General features: G+C 42.8%; 1 protein-coding gene across 3 annotated transcripts; it reads left to right on the top strand.

Moving 5' to 3' along the window:
• The first annotated feature begins 640 nt into the window (after positions 1 to 640).
• On the top strand, positions 641 to 17,408 carry Eloc (elongin C). Of its 3 annotated transcripts, none has more exons than XM_059253982.1 (4): positions 641 to 885; positions 10,658 to 10,710; positions 14,021 to 14,164; positions 16,998 to 17,408. In XM_059253982.1, the coding sequence occupies exons 2-4, from the start codon at positions 10,707 to 10,709 to the stop codon at positions 17,186 to 17,188; spliced, it is 339 nt and encodes a 112-aa protein (XP_059109965.1). In that variant the 5' UTR covers positions 641 to 885; positions 10,658 to 10,706; the 3' UTR covers positions 17,189 to 17,408. The 3 variants fall into 3 exon arrangements, with proteins under 3 accessions (XP_059109965.1, XP_059109964.1, XP_059109963.1); XM_059253981.1 differs by having other exon boundaries at positions 641 to 805; XM_059253980.1 differs by having other exon boundaries at positions 870 to 972.
• Positions 17,409 to 18,299: the final 891 nt, after the last annotated feature.

Here is an 18,299-nt window from a genome sequence, read left to right on the forward strand (position 1 = left end):
TTAAATCTACATTTTCAAGCCCATTTCATGAAACACCAGAAAAGAAACCTGACTAAGCTGTTTTTCCAGCTTTCTAGGAAAGGTCCCCGGGCAACCACGGGAAAGCCAATGAAATGCCTTGGGTGTGGGGGTGCGGGAATGAGGTGAGCTTCTGGGGGTGAGGAGCGAGAATGGTACGCTCCGCAGATTAGAGTAATGGTGGCAGGCAGCTGTACTGTAGGCGAAAGGAGAGCAGGGAGGGTGGGCGTGGCCTGTTTTCCGTAAACACGGACCTATACCGGGAAGAGAGGAAATGAGGCAAACACATTGCGCGAGCTTGTTAAGATGCTGGTAGATGTGTGTTACTTATCACAAAAGGCCAGATGCCGCTTCCTCAAGAATACGATCTTCTTTTGTACACATACTGCATTTCCACATCTTAGGCTTCCTTTGACATCCCCCACCTCCTGGCTAAACAGAAACGAGAGCAGGGGCCAAGCTTTAAAGCCATCAAAATTTCAACCCTCTACACGGAAAACTACAAGTCCCAAGATGCAATGTCACGTGGGACCAAACCCTAACCATAACTTCGTAAGAAACTACATATCCCAGAATGCACCTCTGCCCGCACCGGTTCAGTTCATAGCAGAAATTGGATCAGGAGTGCGTTGCATTCTGGGAATCCAGAAGCCGTAGCTTCTCATTGGTTGAGATTTGCTAACGCTATCTCTTAAATTGGGCTGTATTACTGAAGATAAGGGTCAGAACAACAACGCACTTCCTACAGACACAAGTTTTTTTGCAGAGCGTGTCTTCGCCTTGCCAGGTACCGATCTCCCGCGCGTTGCAGAAAGCGGCTGTGACGCGACGGAAGTAATTCCTTCCTGTGCCCCGGAACCCACGGGGGTAGGCAGCTGGGGGTTGGGGGGGCGGCCCTGAATAGGGTCTGTGGCGGTACGTGGGGACACGGCGCGGTGGCTGCGGGACTGGCTAGTGAGTGTCGGGCTGGGGTGGGAGCGGGGCTCCGATTTCGCTTGGAGAGCTAGGGCGGCTGGGACTCGGCGCAGTGGCCATCCCTCTGCTCACCCCTTCCCTTCTGGGCGGGGAAGGAACGGAAGCTCTGAGCCTCTCCGGCCTCCCGAGCTCCTGGTTTGGGGGGAGGGGAGAGGACTCTGGCGGGACCTTAACTACATCAGCTCGGTGGGTTTGGAAGGAGGAGGCCGGACAGGAGGTGGGGGCGAGCTGGGCCTTTTCCAGGCGCAGCGCGGGGAGGGTGGAGTTAAGAGCATGGCAGCCCGGTCGCTTTTCCTTTTTGCCTTCCTCCGGTGCGCTTAGATTTGTTTTACTGTTGAAATCAGTCGCTAGTCGCAGGAGAGCGCCCTAGCCCCTTTCAGCTGTAGGACCCGGAAAAAAAGTTTACGTTCTGGGCAACTTGGGTAATCTCTGCCTAACTGGGTGGGTTGGGGTATTTGTGCATCTTTCTGCCTCTCAGTTTTACCTGAAAGGAAGTATTTAGTGCCAAATACAGTGCCTATTTAATTTTTCTAAAGGATCTGAAATTTCTAGTTTTGTGAGCATGGAAATTGTGTCATGTAGTGGAAGCATCGCTACTCTGCCCTTTCCAGTGTAGAAAGCCATCGAAATGGTTTTACAACTTCGTTCAAACTGCCAGATTTGTTTTTTAGTCCCCAAATTGCATTTTATTTTCTGTTAAATGACCTAAGATGATAAATACCTGGTCTCATTTACGTTATAATATAATTCATGTTGTTGAGTCGTTGAAGTTCACAAGTATCCTAGGAATACAGTGATGAGGAAAATGGCTGTATTTTTTTCCCATCGATACTTGTTATTTATTGGTGGTAATGATTTGAGATTCCTATTTACCACTTGTTGGGATTGAGGGGAGAGTCTAACAGGGTACTCTAGACTGGCACGGAAGCCTGTCTGTAAACCTGAGGGTCTCAGAGATCCACTTTTGCTTCCAAAGTGTTGGTATTAGAGGTGTGGGCCACCAAGCTTGCTCCCCTTTTTTAACATGCTGGGATGGAATTAACCTTGGACCTCAGCTGCCCTGAGTCAGCACTCTGGAGTGCAACTACTGTGTCCTCATCCCCCTATTTAATTTATAATGGCTTCTCATCTTAAGCATGTCATTTCTCTAGTAACTGCCAGGCTAGGACTGTATCTTGATATAGCATGTTTGCCTAATATACAAAAGGTCCTGGGTTGGTTCTCCAGCACCACACACAAAAAATTGTTGGTTTATTCCCTCATAATGCCATTTAAAAAAATACACAAATATCCATTTCCCTTTTTTTTTTGGCAGGGGGGCAGGGGTTTGGAGACATGGTTTCTCTGTGTAGCTTTGGTTCTTGTCCTAGATCGTGCTCCGTAGACCAGGCTGGCCTTGAACTCACAGATACGCCTGGCTCTGCCTCCCAAGTGCTGGGATTAAAGGCGGGTGCCACCCGGCCCTCTAACTATGTAGCCCTTGCTTGCCTGACTGGCACTCACTATGTAGACCTGCATGGCTACCTGCCTCTGCATCCCAATTACTGGGATTAAAGGTGTACACCACCACACCCAGCTTTTATCCGTTTATTTCAAATGGAGAGAATCTGTTATTAGATGGTAATACTGCGATGTGAATAGTCAGATATTCCTATATATTAAGTTCTTACAATTGTGCAGATCTTAAGAAATGCTTGAGGAAAAGTTGGTTTTTTTTTGGGGGGGGGAAATGTGTCAGATTGGAAGGTAAGCAGCAAAGTCTTTAAATGTGTGCTTGGGTGTGTTAATACCCTTCAGATGCTTTACTGCTCCTCTATTAAGTAAAACTAGACAAAGACATCCAATACTGGAAAATCTACACATACACAAATATATACATATGCAGTTTTAGGTAATAAGTTTGAAAAACAATAGGGATAGGTGTGATATCAGAAACTTGTAAACCTTTAATCAAAGCATTTAGGAGACTGAGGCAGAGGATTGACAGGAGTTCCACACCAGCCTGGACTATGTAATGAAGCCCTGTTGATCTTCTCTCTGTTTAAAAAAAAAAAAAAAAAAAAAAAAAAAGGAAATAGAGCAAGATCAGGGGTCAGGGAAGCACCATCAGGATTTGGTGTTTGACCTACAGGCCTAAGTAATTAGGGAGAGTTAAAGGAGAAGAACTTCAGGCAGCAGGCACTGCAAATGCAAAGACCTTGAAGTGTGAGAAAACTTGACCTAGTCAAGTACCAGAGAGCAGGCAGTGGTGGCACACGCCTTTAATCCCAGCACTTGGGAGGCAGAGGCTGGCTGATCTCAGTGAGTTCAAGGCCAGCCAATCTACAAAGCAAGTTCCAGGACAGCCATGACTGTTATACAGAGAAACCTTGTCTCAAAAAACAACAAAAAAAAAAATGTTTGGAACATATTGGAGGAAGAGTAAGAAAATGAGAAGGGTGGCTAGCCAGGGAGTGTATAATACAGACTTTAAGCTCTTCTATATTTGTGCAGAAAGATGAATCTAATGTATTTCTGAGATGACAAGGTGGAGAATAGACCAGCTAGAGGAAATTGTTGAAGCCCCCCACACACACACACAAGGACAAGGACAAGGGTTCTCTTTGTAATCCTGGCTGTCTGCTACTTATTTTGTATACTAGGCTGGCCTCAAACTCAGATCCACCTACCTCTGCTTCCAGATTGCTGGGATTAAAGGTGTGAACCACCACACCTGGGTGTGGTAGCTTTTTTAGATCATTTAAAATACAACTAGCTTGAACTGGGGATGTAGAGTTGAAATAGGTGGGAAGTCATCTGATTTGAAATATAATTGGAGGCCAAATAGCTCTTGTCTTTTATTCCTAATGCAGAAAAAAACAACTTTTTGCCCTTACCAATCTTGTGAACAGTAGTGCCATTTACTGAAATTCTGAAAGGGATTATTGGTTTCTTTTTTATTTTTTATTTTTTATTTTTTTATTTTTTTTGTTTTTTTCGAGACAGGGTTTCTCTGTGTAGCTTTGTGCCTTTCCTGGGACTCACTTGGTAGCCCAGGCTGGCCTCGAACTCACAGAGATCCGCCTGGCTCTGCCTCCCGAGTGCTGGGATTAAAGGCGTGCGCCACCACCGCCCGGCCCGATTATTGGTTTCTGATGGGTGTATAAGGAATTCTTTGTGGGAGTTGATAACTCATTAAGGCGGTTAAGCTATGCATAGAACACCAGGAGTGGTGGCATACACCTTTAATCACAGAGATCGATCTTGAGTTTGAGGCCAGCCTGTGAAGAAGGAAATTGGATGTTTCTGACTGGGGCTCAGAATAGGTGTAGAGCTAGGGAGGTAATATGGGAATGGTGTTTATGAATGATATTTAAATACTGGGTTGGAGGACATCAGATAGATGGTGTCAGACTGACCAAGGAAAGCAGGTAAAATTAGATATTGGTTCTTTTGCCATGTGCTAGGATTTTAGGCCTGTGCTACTCTACCTTGTCTGATTATGAGCCTCTTCAAAGCCTCTCACACCTTTCATCCCAGTGGAGATAGGACCTCTTGAGTAGTACCAGGAAAGCCATGGCCTGTCTCAACCAAAAGGGCGGCGTGGGGGTGGGGCTTCTTGAGAAGAATGGCGATAGAAAAGTTAAGATGTGGGTGAAGGGGCTGGAGTGGTAGAGTGCTGGCAGCTTTTCCAGAGGATCAGGGAGGGTTTGATTTCTAGAGCCCCTGTGGTAGCTCACAACTGACTAACCCCAGTTCCAGGGGATCTGATGCCCTCTTCTGGCCTCTACAGGCACTAGGAACACACATGGAGTGCAATCATATGCAGACAAAACAATTACATATAACAAGTGTATGAAAGCTGAACTGGTGGCACACCTCACCCTTCAGGAGACTGGCATGGGGATTCTTTGTGAGTTCTAGTCCTGCCTGGTCTACATAGCAAAATTTGAGGCCAGACAGGGCTTACCGTGAGACCCTGTCTCAAAAAAAAGTAAGAAGTTAAAATATGTGAGTGGAACTTAACCTGATGAAGAGGTATCTGCCTGTCTGTGCTAAGAGCAGTTGGGAGGCTGAATCAGAAAGATCTTGAATTCTAGGCCAGTTTGGTAGTCCTGGAAGAAGCTGCTTCAGAACCCCCCCCCCAAAAAAAAAGTAAATGGTAGTGTGTTGCTCAGTGATTTAAAAAAAAAAGTATGTGCCTAGCATTTGTGAAGTGCAGGGTTGGATACCAGAAAGAAGGGCATGAGAATGAGTATGATGACAAGCAGCGTCCTTAGATGGGAGATGGAATATCACTCAATTCTTTTCTTTTTTGGTTAAAGGTAGTGGCGCACGCCTTTAATCCCAGCACTCGGGAGGCAGAGGCAGGCGGATCTCTGTGAGTACCAAGCCAGCCTGGTCTACAGAGTTCCAGGACAGGCTCCAAAACTACACAGAGAAACCCTGTCTTGGAAAAAAAAATTAAATTAAACAAACAAACAAATAAATAAATAAAGGCATGTGCCACCACCGCCTGTCCACATGTATCTTAAAAATCCAAAGAAAGACTAGTTTGTGGTGTAGCATTTCTAAATTCTGCTTCTGTGAAGTTTTCCAGGAACACAGAGGCACATTGATAGTTTACATCTTCTCGTCTGTGGCTGGCTTGTTTAGGACTGTGGTTGCAGAGTAGCTGTAGCAGACTTTACACATGGTGGTTACTGTCTGACCTTCCAGTAGAGAGGTGGCTGCCCCTGCAGTTTAGGATAGTGTAAGGACAAGGATGGGACAGTGAAGTGCTGGTTATTGGTTCACAACTTACCAAGTGTAATTGTAAATTCTTTGGGATTCTTTCAGGTTTCTTTTTAATTTTATAAGTCTGTGTGTGTGTAGAGGTCAGAGGGCATTCCCCACCCCCTGGAGATAGAGTTCCAGATGCTTGTGAGCCAACCGATCCAGGTTCTGAGAATCAGACTCAGGTCCTCTGCAAGAGCAGTATGTGCTGTTAACTGCTGAGCCACTTCTCCACCTTTTTTTTTTTTTTTTTTTTTTTTTTTTTTTTTTTTTTTTTTTGGTTTTTCGAGACAGGGTTTCTCTGTAGCTTTGAGCCTTTCCTGGATCTCGCTCTGTAGACCAGGCTGGCCTCGAACTCACAAAGATCCGCCTGCCTCTGCCTCCCGAGTGCTGGGATTAAAGGCATGCGCCACCACCGCCCAGCTCCACCTTTTTTAATGTGTTTAATTATAATTAGACCCTTGCAAGCTGCTATGTAGGTGCTAGAGATTAACTCTCTCTCCAGCCCCAACGCCTTGTCTTGACCTGTGTCTCAGTTCTTTGTCAATCAGCATTATTATGTTTGGTAAGACCAATATTCCCTAAGCTCTTGAAACACAGCCTTCTTTCCCTGTCCATTTCCCCGGAGAACTCCATTTTACACATTGTTCTGGTTTGGTTTTCTGGTACGCCCGCACCTCCACATCCCTTTTTGGTGGGAATGGGTGTAGTTGTGGTTGAGACAGTCTTGCCCTGTAGTTCTAGTTGGCCTAATAACTCAGAGTAATCTTGACAGACCTTGAACTCTTGGTAATTCTGCTTCCACCTCAAAAGCTAGGATTTCATTCTTGCCCCATGACCCTGCCGTTTTTCCCCAGGAGGTTAGAATCATTGTTCTGTCTCCAGTACCCAGGACAATACTTGGCATAGTACTCCTTAGTATAGTGTTTGTGAGGTGAGTGAATTTCTAAACTGGTTTTCAACAACACTCAGTCACTCTTGTGTATCTGTGTACCTCGCAGAATTGATCACTTTACTTGGATCCCTCTGACCTTTCAATTTGGTAAAATACCTCTTATCGATCACCCAGATCAAACACTGTGTCTGTTCATGTAACACATCTTCTGTTCAAGATTTGTAGCTACCCATTTCTTTGGGATGGTTACTCTTTGGGTAACATCTGCTTATCAAAAGGACTTGAATTAGTTTTATTGACAGTGTATCTGGTATTCTTGTTGATGGTGATAGTTTGGTGTGCTTTTTGGTCTACTGAGACTGGGTTGGCCTCAAACTCTCTGCTTCAACATGCTGAGTTCTGGGATTACAGGTGTATACCACCACACCCAGCTTTGACTAAAAGTTAAGACTGAGTTAAATGTAAGAGCATTTATTGTTACAGAATTGTTAGTCAGTGTTCTAAAAGGTAGAACTCCAGTTACATAGTGACTGTAGCTATATTCAAACAGATTTTTCTCCAAATTTGAGTTCCTGGATGTGAGTTTCTCACTTAATCATATGTCATATTTTATAAACATCTACTTACAGTTAGGTGGGAACTTTGAGCTAGAGGGATAGTTTAGTGGTTAAGAATACTGGCTGCTCCCCCCCACACACACTGTAATTTTTTATTTTAAAATGACTATAGATGTTAATTGTGCAGAGCAGATCTATGTACTCTTCACCCAGGTACCCCCAATGATAACAACTTGTGTAATTATACAATATAAAAAACCCAGGAAACAGACACAAATACTCCCCATACAATCTCTGCAGCTTTTAAAAGCATAAGTGTGTTGTGTGCATAAAATTCTACACAGCTGGGCTGGAGAGATGGCTCAGAGGTTATAAGTGCACTAGTTGCTCTTCCAGAGGACCTAGGTTCAATTCCCAGCACTCACATGTCTAGATGCTCTTGGAAAGGACCTGAGTTCCACTCTCAGCGCTTACATGGTGGCTCACAACCATCTTTAATGCCTGTTCCAGGGGATCTAGAACTCAGGTGCCAGGCATGCATGTGGTATTTATACATACATGCAGGCAAAACACTCATATACATAAAATCTAAAGTTACTTTTTAAAGAGGAGCTTTTAAAATAACGTTGATGGTGGTAGGGCTTCTCCACTACTTTAAGTCTGTAGAGAAATCGTTGCTTCCCAGAGGCCTTCCCAGATGAGACTTTGCATGGTTGCTTAGCTACTGCTGGTTAAATAAACAACCTAGGTGTTCTACTATGGAGATTATCTAGATAGAAGAGTTGACACTTGAAGTTCCTGTACTTCAAGACTTTCTAACATGTTTTTTTTTCTTTCATTTTAAAAAGAATGTTTACAAAAGAATATAAACAGGAAATATAATGGTTTGGTGAATTTTTAATCTGCCTTTTATCACAAAGTGATATGAAGTATGGTTTTTTAAATTTTAGAGAACTGTTAGAGAATTATAGCATCAAATTCTAGAAGTAGAAAATTAATTCACCTGGAGATTTGCTTGTTTGTTTGTCTGTTTTAATAATTATGAGCAAGTTAAAGCTGGACATGGTGGCCCATGCCTTTAATCACAGTACTTGGAAGCAGAGGCAAGCAGATCTGAGTTCTAGGCCTTCCTGGTCCAGCTACACGGAGAAACCTTGTAGGTGGTAGAGGGCTATGGCCAAGTTGAATAATGGAGGGAGGGAATAAGAATTGTAAAGTCCTGGGCGGTGGTGGCACACGCCTTTAATCCCAGCACTTGGGAGGCAGAGGCAGGTGGATCTCTGCGAATTATAGGCCAGCCTGATCTACAAAGCAAGTTCCAGGAAAGGCGCAAAGCTACACAGAAACCGTCTCGAAAAACCAAAAAATAAGAGAATTGTAAAGTCAAATCTACCAAGCTTTGAATCCTAAATTGTAGAAGCTTTTTGTGTCCTAATCTCTAGTGGGAGATTTATTTTTAAAGAAAATAATGTACCTGAAAGGTAGTTACTATAGTGATTACCAGTAAGTAAGCCCATAAGTTATTGTTTATATTATCTTTTACTCTGCTTTATCTTGTATTAGACATGGTACAAATTATTGAGAAAAAGGTGCCTTTGTGGGAATCATTTTATTTTGTAAATTTAAGATTTCTGAAGTTAGGAGCTCGAAAGATGGCTAGTGCTTTTGTTCCTGAGGACTTGAGTTAGATTCCCAGTACCCCTATGGCAGCTCACAGGTATCTAAGTTCAGTTCCAGGGGATCTGATACCCTCTCTGGTCTCCCAGCACACCAGTACACAAGTGGCGCACCAACACGCCGGTACACAGAAAGTAAAATAAATAATAATATCCTCCATGTGTGCAGGTGTTTGTTTGTGGAGGTCAAAATAGGGTGTTGGATCCCCTGTAACTAGAGTTACACTTGTGAGGCACCATGTGGGTGCTGAGAATCACCCTGACTCTTGGAAGAGCAGCAAGTGCTCCTCACTGTTGAACCATATCTCCAGCACCCCACCCCTAAGGCTTTTTTGTTCGGTTTGGTTTTTTTGTTTCTCTGTGTAGCCCTGGCTGTCCTGGAACTGGCTCTGTAGACCAGGCTAGCCTCAAACTCACAGATCTGCCTGCCTTTGCCTCCCAAGTGCTGGGATCAAAGGTGTGTGCCATCACTGCGTGGCCCAAGTTTTTAATATTTAACCTTTCATTGTTAATTCAGAAGTTTTGTACCCTGTGTGTAGAAGGGATGGAGGAGTAAAATACACATGTGCACAGTTGTTGTGTAATTAGCAAACAAGCCTTACCTTCCTGTCATGGAAGGTACTTCATGTCATTGGCTACGTTATATAGTCTTTCGTCTAAACCAGCATTTGCTTGGTATCTACACAGGATAGTTTTCTGCACTCCCCCTTCATTGACTTAAAGGAAGGTGCATGGAATACTAGTGTCAGAAGTTGACATGACTTCAGTGTCCATTAAGCATGATTGAAATGTTAAGGCTGAAGTCAGTCTTGTGCCTGATTCTGTGTCAAGTTCATTCTGTTGTCAAGGCCTAGAAAAAGCCCACCCAGTAAGCTTAAAGTAGCTAGAGGCTCACTGTCAACTGTTTAATGTAACTGTAGTATAGCATGAATGAAAGAATTTGGAGGCCACCTTCTAGAAACCAAGGGAAAACACCAGTTTTCTAATGACAACAGGACCCACAGTTTTCTTCAGATTCTTGGCAGGGAAAGAAGTGATTTCATTACAGTTTTTGATCCTTTGGTTTGGGTTTGGGGGTTTGGGTTGTTTGTGTTTATGGTTTATGTGTGCATTTTGAATAAGCAGCACTTTTTCCTTGTCTTTATTCTTGACATGCCCCTCAGCAGCAGCACCGTCAGTCAGTGTTGTGCTGGGATGGAAGGCAGGACCTTCTTTGCACATACAAGACAAATCTCTACAGATGTTGGGGTTGTTTTGGGTTTTTTTGATTTGAAAGTTTCCCCCTCTAGACCAGCCTGTCTATAGACTAGCAATCCTGCTACTATGCCTGGCTGTCAGCTCTGTGTGTGTGTGTGTGTGTGTGTGTGTGTGTGTGTGTGTGTGTGTATATATATACACACACAATTATATATATATATTATATATATAATATATATATATATATTTTTTTGAAGCTGATTCCATGGGCTCTCCTGCTACTCCCGTGGGTAGATTTGGCACTTAGTAGAGCTTTGCACACTTACACTACCACTAGCCGTAGGGCTTGCCTTGACAGCCAGTTTATAGTGCTTATTTTAAAGTAATCTTTCTGAAATTCAGAGGCTCCAGCTGCCCAAGTTCACAAAGTGTCTTGGTGCCTCCTGTTGACCAATAGTTTGTTGGAATCAACTTATTCTATAAGGAGGGAGAATCCTGAAATTATTAGCACCAAGAACACAGTAAATAGTAATGTGTGGAAAATACATATGCAGCATTAATCTTTGTTTTTGTTACACTTTCAGGAAACTACTAAAGTTCCTGTGGGATCAAGTAGAATTTTATAAGAACATAATGGGTAAGTTAACAGAGGTAATTTTGTGTATCCATTAGTGGGAGCTGATTTTTCCTCTCAACTAAAGGCACTGGTCCTACACGTGGCCTATTGCACAGATGAGCACACTTTTACGTACCCATACACTATATACACCAAGCGGGGTGGCCTTTAAAGTCATTTAATGAAAATAAGAAAATGGCTAAAGTGAAATTAGACTTTCAGACAAATTTCTGTATGTCTGAAAGGTAACAATACTGTGTCAACTAAAATTTGTAGTATTTTGTAAGTACTTAATAAGACTTTTACACTGGGCAGTGATGGCACACGCCTTTAATCCCAGCACTCCTGGGAGGCAGAGGCAGGCAGATCTCCGAGTTCCAGCCCAGCCTGGTCTACAGAGTGAATTCTGAGACAGCCATGGCTACAAAGAGAAGTGTCTAGAAAAAAGAAAAAAAATGAGACTTTTAACAACAGATATGCAGAATGTTAAGTTGTGTGTTTATTTCCTGACCCCGTGACCAGATAATACCTGTAAAAAACTTGGGAGAGAAAGGTGGTATTGCTCCCATTTTCCATTTCCGGTGTTGGATTCCTAACAAGGAGTGTGTGCTAGAGCAGAGGTGCTCAGCTGGTCCGCAGGAAGTGGAAGGACGAGTGGAGCTCCCAAGTGCCTTTGGCTGTTAGAGCCTGCCTTCCACAGTACTGTACCTCCAGTAGTCCACTGGGTTCAGTGGTTAAGCTCTTCCTTAGAGCAGAGCCCCTGGAGCCAGCCAGGTTAGGACTTTGCAGACACTAAAAGGGAGGTCTCACCAGGTAGGCAATACTCAGTCCAGTCAAGTTGATGATCAGAATCAGGCATCACAGCGTGCAAATATTAGAAATGTAAATGAACTTCTTAGTGTGTTCACTGGGTAGCCCAGGCTAGCCTCAAAGTCCTCATCAGTCCTGTGTCAGCTTTTTTTTTTTTAATCTGGAATTCCCTGGAACAGGAGTTACCATTGTGGGTGCTGGGAATCAAATCCAAGTCTTCTGAAAGAGCGGCTAGTGCTCTTAACTACTGAGTGTCTTTCTAGCCTGTGCATCTGTCTTTTGAGTGTTGGGATTAGAAGCATGAGCCATCCTGCCTACTAGCTTCAATTTGAAATAATGCTAACTTTTGAGCGTTTTTTTTTTTTTTTTTTTTTGTTTGTTTGTTTGTTTGTTTGTTTTTTCTTTTTCCTGAGACAGAGTTTCTCTGTGTAGCCCTGGCTGTCCTGGAACTAGTTCTGTAGACCAGGGTGGCCTCATAGTCTAGTTTAGAAATTGAACTTACATCTTTGAGTTACTGTAAAAAATTGCAAGAGTTATACAGTGTCATAGCTTCATCCGGGGCTGGAGATAAGTGGGTAAAGGGCTTCGTTTGCCAGCATCAGGACCTGACACAGTGGCACACAGTGTTCCTGCAACAAGAAGGGAGGCAGAGACAGAATCTTAGGCAGCTTGCAGACCAGCTACCATGAAGAATGCAGTGATGAACAACAGAAATACCCTGTCTCAATGTGAAAGGCGAGGGCCAACAGCTAAGGTTGTTCTCAGACCTCAACATATGTCCTGTGGCATGCGCATATCCATACACTTAAACAATATACACATCATATTGTTTTTACATTTGTGGGCCATTGTCAACATTTTACTGTGTTTATATACTTCACAGTATTGTAGGTACAGCTTGTATCCCCTAATTATTTACTCTAGTCACATTTCCCAGAAACTTTGATATTGTTCTTCAGAGCAGGTTTATTTTTTTTTAAATCCAAGTTTAAGCAAATGTTATTTATTACGCTAACTTGTGCCTTTAGTGTCTTTTAATAGTTACCTATTTTTTCAGGAGAGAAGCTCTTTTATCATGCTTATTTTGAGAGCTAGCTACTTGTTTTAAAGACTAAAATTTGTATTGTTTCTATGGGTTTAGATTCGCATGAAACATCTTTGACAGCAGTGGTGGTTTTTAATACTAATCTTTCATTTTATCTTTACAGGGTTTCTCTGTAGCTTTGGAGCCTGTCCTGGATCTCGCTTTGTAGATTAGGCTGGCTTTGAACTCACAGAGATCCGCCTGCCTCTGCCTCCCGAGTGCTGGGATTACAGGCGTGCGCCACCACTGCCCGGCTTAGGGATTTCTTTGAGTTAACTGTGGATGTGTGTAGCTGAACAGAACAATCATCTTCATCCTTCTACTCCATAGGGCTTCCTAAATTCTTAGAATAAGATTTAAGATGCTGTTTTTGGGTTCTGTTGCTGTGACCAAGGCAACTCTTAAAAAGGAAAGCATCTAATTGGGGCTGGCTTAGGATTCAGAGGTTTAGTCCATTGTCATCATGTCAGGAAGCATGGCAGCATGCAGGCAGACATGGTGCTGGAGAAGGTATTGAGAGTTCTATATCCTGATCTGCAGGCAGCAGGAAGAGACTGAGCCACTAAGCCTGGCTTGAGCTTCTGAGACTTCAAAGCTATCTTCTCCACCCTCCAGTGACTCACTTCCTCCAACAAGGCCACACCTCCTAATAGTGCCACTTCCTGTGGGCCTATGAGGGCCATTTTATTAAAACCACAGATGCTTATCGCTGAAAGATCATTATGTAAAAGAATCAACTCATACAGTAATAATCACGGCTATACTAGTTTAAGAAAAAAACTTAGCCGGGCGGTGGTGGCGCACGCCTTTAATCCCAGCACTCGGGAGGCAGAGGCAGAGGCAGGCGGATCTCTGTGAGTTCGAGGCCAGCCTGGTCTCCAAAGCGAGTTCCAGGAAAGGCGCAAAGCTACACAGAGAAACCCTGTCTCGAAAACCCAAAAAAAAAAAAATTAAAAGATGTGAGAAAAGACCTTGGTATTTAAAAGTATATATGTCCCAATTATTATTAATTGTTGTTTATTTTATCCTGAGCAGAAAACTAGTGAAGGCAGCACAGTGACAACAGTCAGTGGTGTCTGTACACACTCACCTCTAATTTGATTTTTTTTTTTTCCTTTTTCCACGCTTAGTAGTCAAACCCAGGGCATCACACATGCTAAGAACGTACTCTACTACTAAGCATAGTCCCTAGTTCCCGGACAACCTGGGTTTTGTTCGTTTGTTGTTTTTGTTTGTTTTTGGAAACAGGTTTCTCTGTAGTGCCCTGGCTGTCCTGGAACTTGCTGTGTAGCCCAGGCTGGCCTCGAACAGGCAGAGATCTCCCTGCCTCTGCCTCCCAAGTGCTGCAATTAAAGGCATGCGCCATCACCGCCCAGCTCAACCTATTTATTTTTAGTGCAGTATATAATTAAAATTTATTGTACTGCTTTATTTCAGATGGAGAGGAGAAATCCTATGGTGGCTGTGAAGGCCCTGATGCCATGTATGTCAAATTAATATCTTCTGATGGGCATGAATTTATTGTAAAAAGAGAACATGCGTTAACATCAGGAACAATAAAGGCCATGTTGAGTGGACCAGGTAGGTAATAGTGTTTTTTCCTTCATATGTCCTTTTAATGTTTAATAAATGTTTTTCCAGTTAGATACACACAGCATTTGAAGGAGGAGAAAGCAGTTGCAGTGGTGGATGCCTCTAGTCCCAGCTCCTTGAGAGGTTGAGGTTTGGAAGGATAGCTTCTAGTCTAGGAGTTTTAGGCCAGCCTGGGCAACATAGTTGAGACACTTACAAAGGCCGGGCGGTGGTGGCGCACGCCTTTAATCCCAGCACTCGGGAGGCAGAGCCAGGCGGATCTCTGTGAGTTCGAGGCCAGCCTGGGCTACCAAGTGAGTTCCAGGAAAGGCGCAAAACTACACAGAGAAACCCTGCCGAAAGAAAAAAAAAAGGAAAAAAAAAAAAAAACCAAACAAAGAAGGACTGGGGATATAATAAAGTAGCCGCAAGCATATAGACGTGAGTTAGGATCTCCATGTAATTCACATAAAAAGCCAGGTACCTGTAAAAGAGGAAGAATGCAGACAGCCAACTCTGGCCTCTAAATACACACACATATACACAAATGGGTGGAGGGGTCGGGGGAAGAAGGAGGAAGCTCCCACCATTGCATGATTACATTATATTGAGAAAAATCAGTTTTCAGTTATTTCTGTGCAAGTTTGAGTAAGATCCTAATTATTCTTTTGCAATAGGAAACCTGTGCATTTTTTCTACATTAGTTTGTGGTTGTCATATACTGTTGTAATAAAAAGTTTATTCCTAGAAGTTACCCGCCCCCCCATGCACCTCCCTCTCGCATTCCAGTTTTGTTTGGAGTCAGGATCTTAATTCTGTAGCCCATGTTGCCAAGCTGGCTTCAGACTCAGCAGCTGCCCTCCCCTCACCTTCCCCTGTGCTGGGACTGTAGGCCTAACCACCACTCCTGGCTCTGATCGTTAGCATTCTTTTTTCCTTTGAGTAAATATTTTCCAGCTTCTAAAAAAGTTCAAATAATACAATTATTACTTTTTTTTTTTAAGATTTATTTATTTATTATGTACACAGTGTCCGTCTGCACACTACAGAAAGTGCACACTACCAAAGAGGGCACTAGATCTCATTGTAGATGGTTGTGAGACATCGTGTGGTTGCTGGGAATTAAACTCCGGAAGAGCAGCCAGTGCTCTTAACTCCTGAACCATCTCTCCAGCCCCAATTATTACTTCTACAGTATGAACAACCATCACAAAAATATAGTTCCGAAAAATCTCCCAAAAAGGAAACCCTATGTATGCTCTTTGAGGTTTATCTGTGCCCAGTCTGCTTTCTGTTCTCCCTAATCTGGAATCCATGCAGTATTTGACCTTCTGTGTCTTTCTACATGGCATAATTCAAACAAAGTACAATCCCGTGGTAGGGGAGCCACCTAATTCTTTTCTGTCAGGAATATGCTACATTGGGTTTCAACATTTTGTGTCTACCTTTTAGCTACCATAAACGGTGCTCTTGTTGTAGATACAAGTATATATAAGTGTCTGTTTAAAACACCAGCTTTTGCTTTGTGGGACTGTTTGGCCATATGATTGTTATGTTTTTGAGGAGCCACCAAAGTGTCTCTGGGGTAGGATCATTTAAATTTTTTTTGTTTTGTATTTTTGTTTTTTTGTTCTTTGAGACAGGGTTTCTCTGTAGCTTTGGAGCCTATCCTGGAACTCACTCTGTAGACCAGGCTGGTCTCGAACTCACAGAGATCCACCTCTGCCTCCCTTGTCCTGAGATTAAAAACATGCACCACCACCGCCCAGCTCGGGCAAAAAAAAAAAAAAATACTTATTTTTATTGACAACACATTGGTCTTCCAATTTATAAAACACCCTGACTGGGTTTATCTTTTTCTCCTTGCTATATTTATGTATATATGTGGGTATGTATCTGTATGAGTTTATGTGTATCTCATGCATGAGCTGGTGGAGCCAGAAGAGAGCATCAAATGCCTTAGAACCAGAGTCACAGGTGGTTGTGCCAAGTAGGTGCTGGGAACCAAGCCCAGATTTCTGCAAGAGCAGTGAGCTCGTGACTGCTGAGCCATCGCTGGCCCATTATTAGCTGGTCTGACTTCGAAGTGATACTTCAGTGTAGATTTTGTTTGTATTTACTTAGCAACTGCTGATTTTGAACACCAAACAGCCAGCCTCAGATCAGCCCTCCTGCCCCAAGCCTCTTGAGTGCTGACGTTGCACACATGTGCCATTACATCAAGCCTTCAGACGTTACTGTGTTCATGATTTTTGTTGTTTTTGTTTTTTGAGAAAGGATTTCTCTGTAGCTTTGGCACCTGTCCCTAGAACTCTGTAGAGGAGGCTAGAACTCAGTCCACCTGCCTCTCCCTCCCGAGGGCAGGGCTTAAACACCACCTGGCTTGTGTTAAAGATTTTTAAAGTGTTATATCTACTGAGAAATCAGGTAGATAATCTGGTGCTAATCACAGTCGATCTTTAAACATTTATTAATTTACTGCCTAATCAAGTGCCGCATACCACATGGCTTAGGTACAGAACTTTATTTTCCTATGGTTCTGAAGTGTTCAGCTTTAAAGAGTTGGCAGTGTTGAGTAGTTGCCTTTGAGTAATGGGCTCTGTCTTCACGTCTGCTTCTCTCTGTCTTAGAGTTCTCTTTCTATCTGTATGTGTCTAGTCTCTTCTGATGAGAAGGCCGGTGGCACTGTATTCCTGTCCTAGAGACCTTGTTAACAGAATTTAGCTGAAAGACCCTACCTTTAAGTACAATCACATCCTGAGGTATAGTTGGAGTTAAGATTCCCTTGAGAACAAGAAGAGGCACTGTGCAGCCCCTAACATACATAACTCTTGTTTTGCAGGGCAGTTTGCTGAGAATGAAACCAATGAGGTCAATTTCAGAGAGATCCCTTCGCACGTGCTATCGAAAGTATGCATGTATTTTACCTACAAGGTCCGCTACACTAACAGCTCCACCGAGATTCCTGAATTCCCGATTGCACCTGAAATTGCACTGGAGCTGCTGATGGCTGCGAACTTCCTAGATTGTTAAATAGAATAAATTATAATAAACTGTTCATTTTTTCAGTATTTAATACCCGTAGTTCAGTTAGTCATTTTTCCACATATAGCATGTTGCCTGTATGAAATTGAACTCTAAAGTTAATTGCTGAGCAGATTCCTTCTGTCATTTGCATAGCAGAGTTGAAATTTGTTTGCTACATCAACAAATTAAGGACGTTCACAAGCCAAGAAATAAACAAATAATGCCAGTTTGTAGGTGGTTTGCTTTCTCCTTTGGATGTGACCTTTAAAATTATAAGTAATATAGCAAATTATCCTGGAATGTAAGCATAAATGAACATATTCTACAGGTAAATACAGGGGCTAAGTATTTTAAGTATTTTTATGTTTTTAGTGTTTTTTTAAGAACCAGTTCTGATCTTACAGCCACTGAGCATTACTAGAGTTATGCAAATAATTACATGAAAAAAACATGTTTATAACTTAGCCAAACCTTGATTTTTGTAACTCAGAATAAGAGTTGAAATTTCTTATGTGTTTTTTGATAAACTGCAATATTGTTTAATTGCATCTTGTGTTTTGTTTATTGCTACAATTTAAGAACTTTATTTAAAAGCAATTTTGGAAGATTATCAGGTACAACTTTTGGAATAGTAACTGTTTGAACTTTAGCCATCTAGTCAAGTAAATGATGATTTACGAGTCCCTGTGCATTGTGCGTTTTGAACAGTCCAAAGCATGATTTCCGCTGGCCTCCAGGCTCCCTTGCATTCTCATTCTTCGTGGTCTCTTGGGATTACACTTGTATGTGTTGAAATGTGTCCTGCAACACTCCATGAACTCATCTAAACTTAGAATCTAGGTATTCTGAGCTCTTCCAGTCTTCCTGCATTATTGGAATGCTGTAAAATAGAAATGAGGGAGGTGGTGGGAACCCTGTAGTGCATTAGCTAGCTCCCTTCCACTAGCATATGTTCCATTCGATATAGTAAAGCTGTAGGTCTTCTGAAGTCACCTCGTGACGCAGTCATTCAGCCTTTATACTGAGCTGACGAAACACCCAGAAACGCCGAGGAGTCACTGAAGTGAGTGTGATGGACAAGCCGTCACTGAGGTTTGTCATTGCAAGCCTTCACTTT

The sequence above is a fragment of the Peromyscus eremicus genome, chromosome 2 (genome assembly GCF_949786415.1).
Source record: "Peromyscus eremicus chromosome 2, PerEre_H2_v1, whole genome shotgun sequence".
Taxonomy (NCBI): domain Eukaryota; kingdom Metazoa; phylum Chordata; class Mammalia; order Rodentia; family Cricetidae; genus Peromyscus; species Peromyscus eremicus.

Excerpts from the sequence above, each read along its gene's own strand:
- Eloc (XM_059253982.1), top strand. Across the intron at positions 14,165-16,997 it reads GGCCATGTTGAGTGGACCAG|GGCAGTTTGCTGAGAATGAA; the intron begins GTAGGTAATAGT and ends CTTGTTTTGCAG.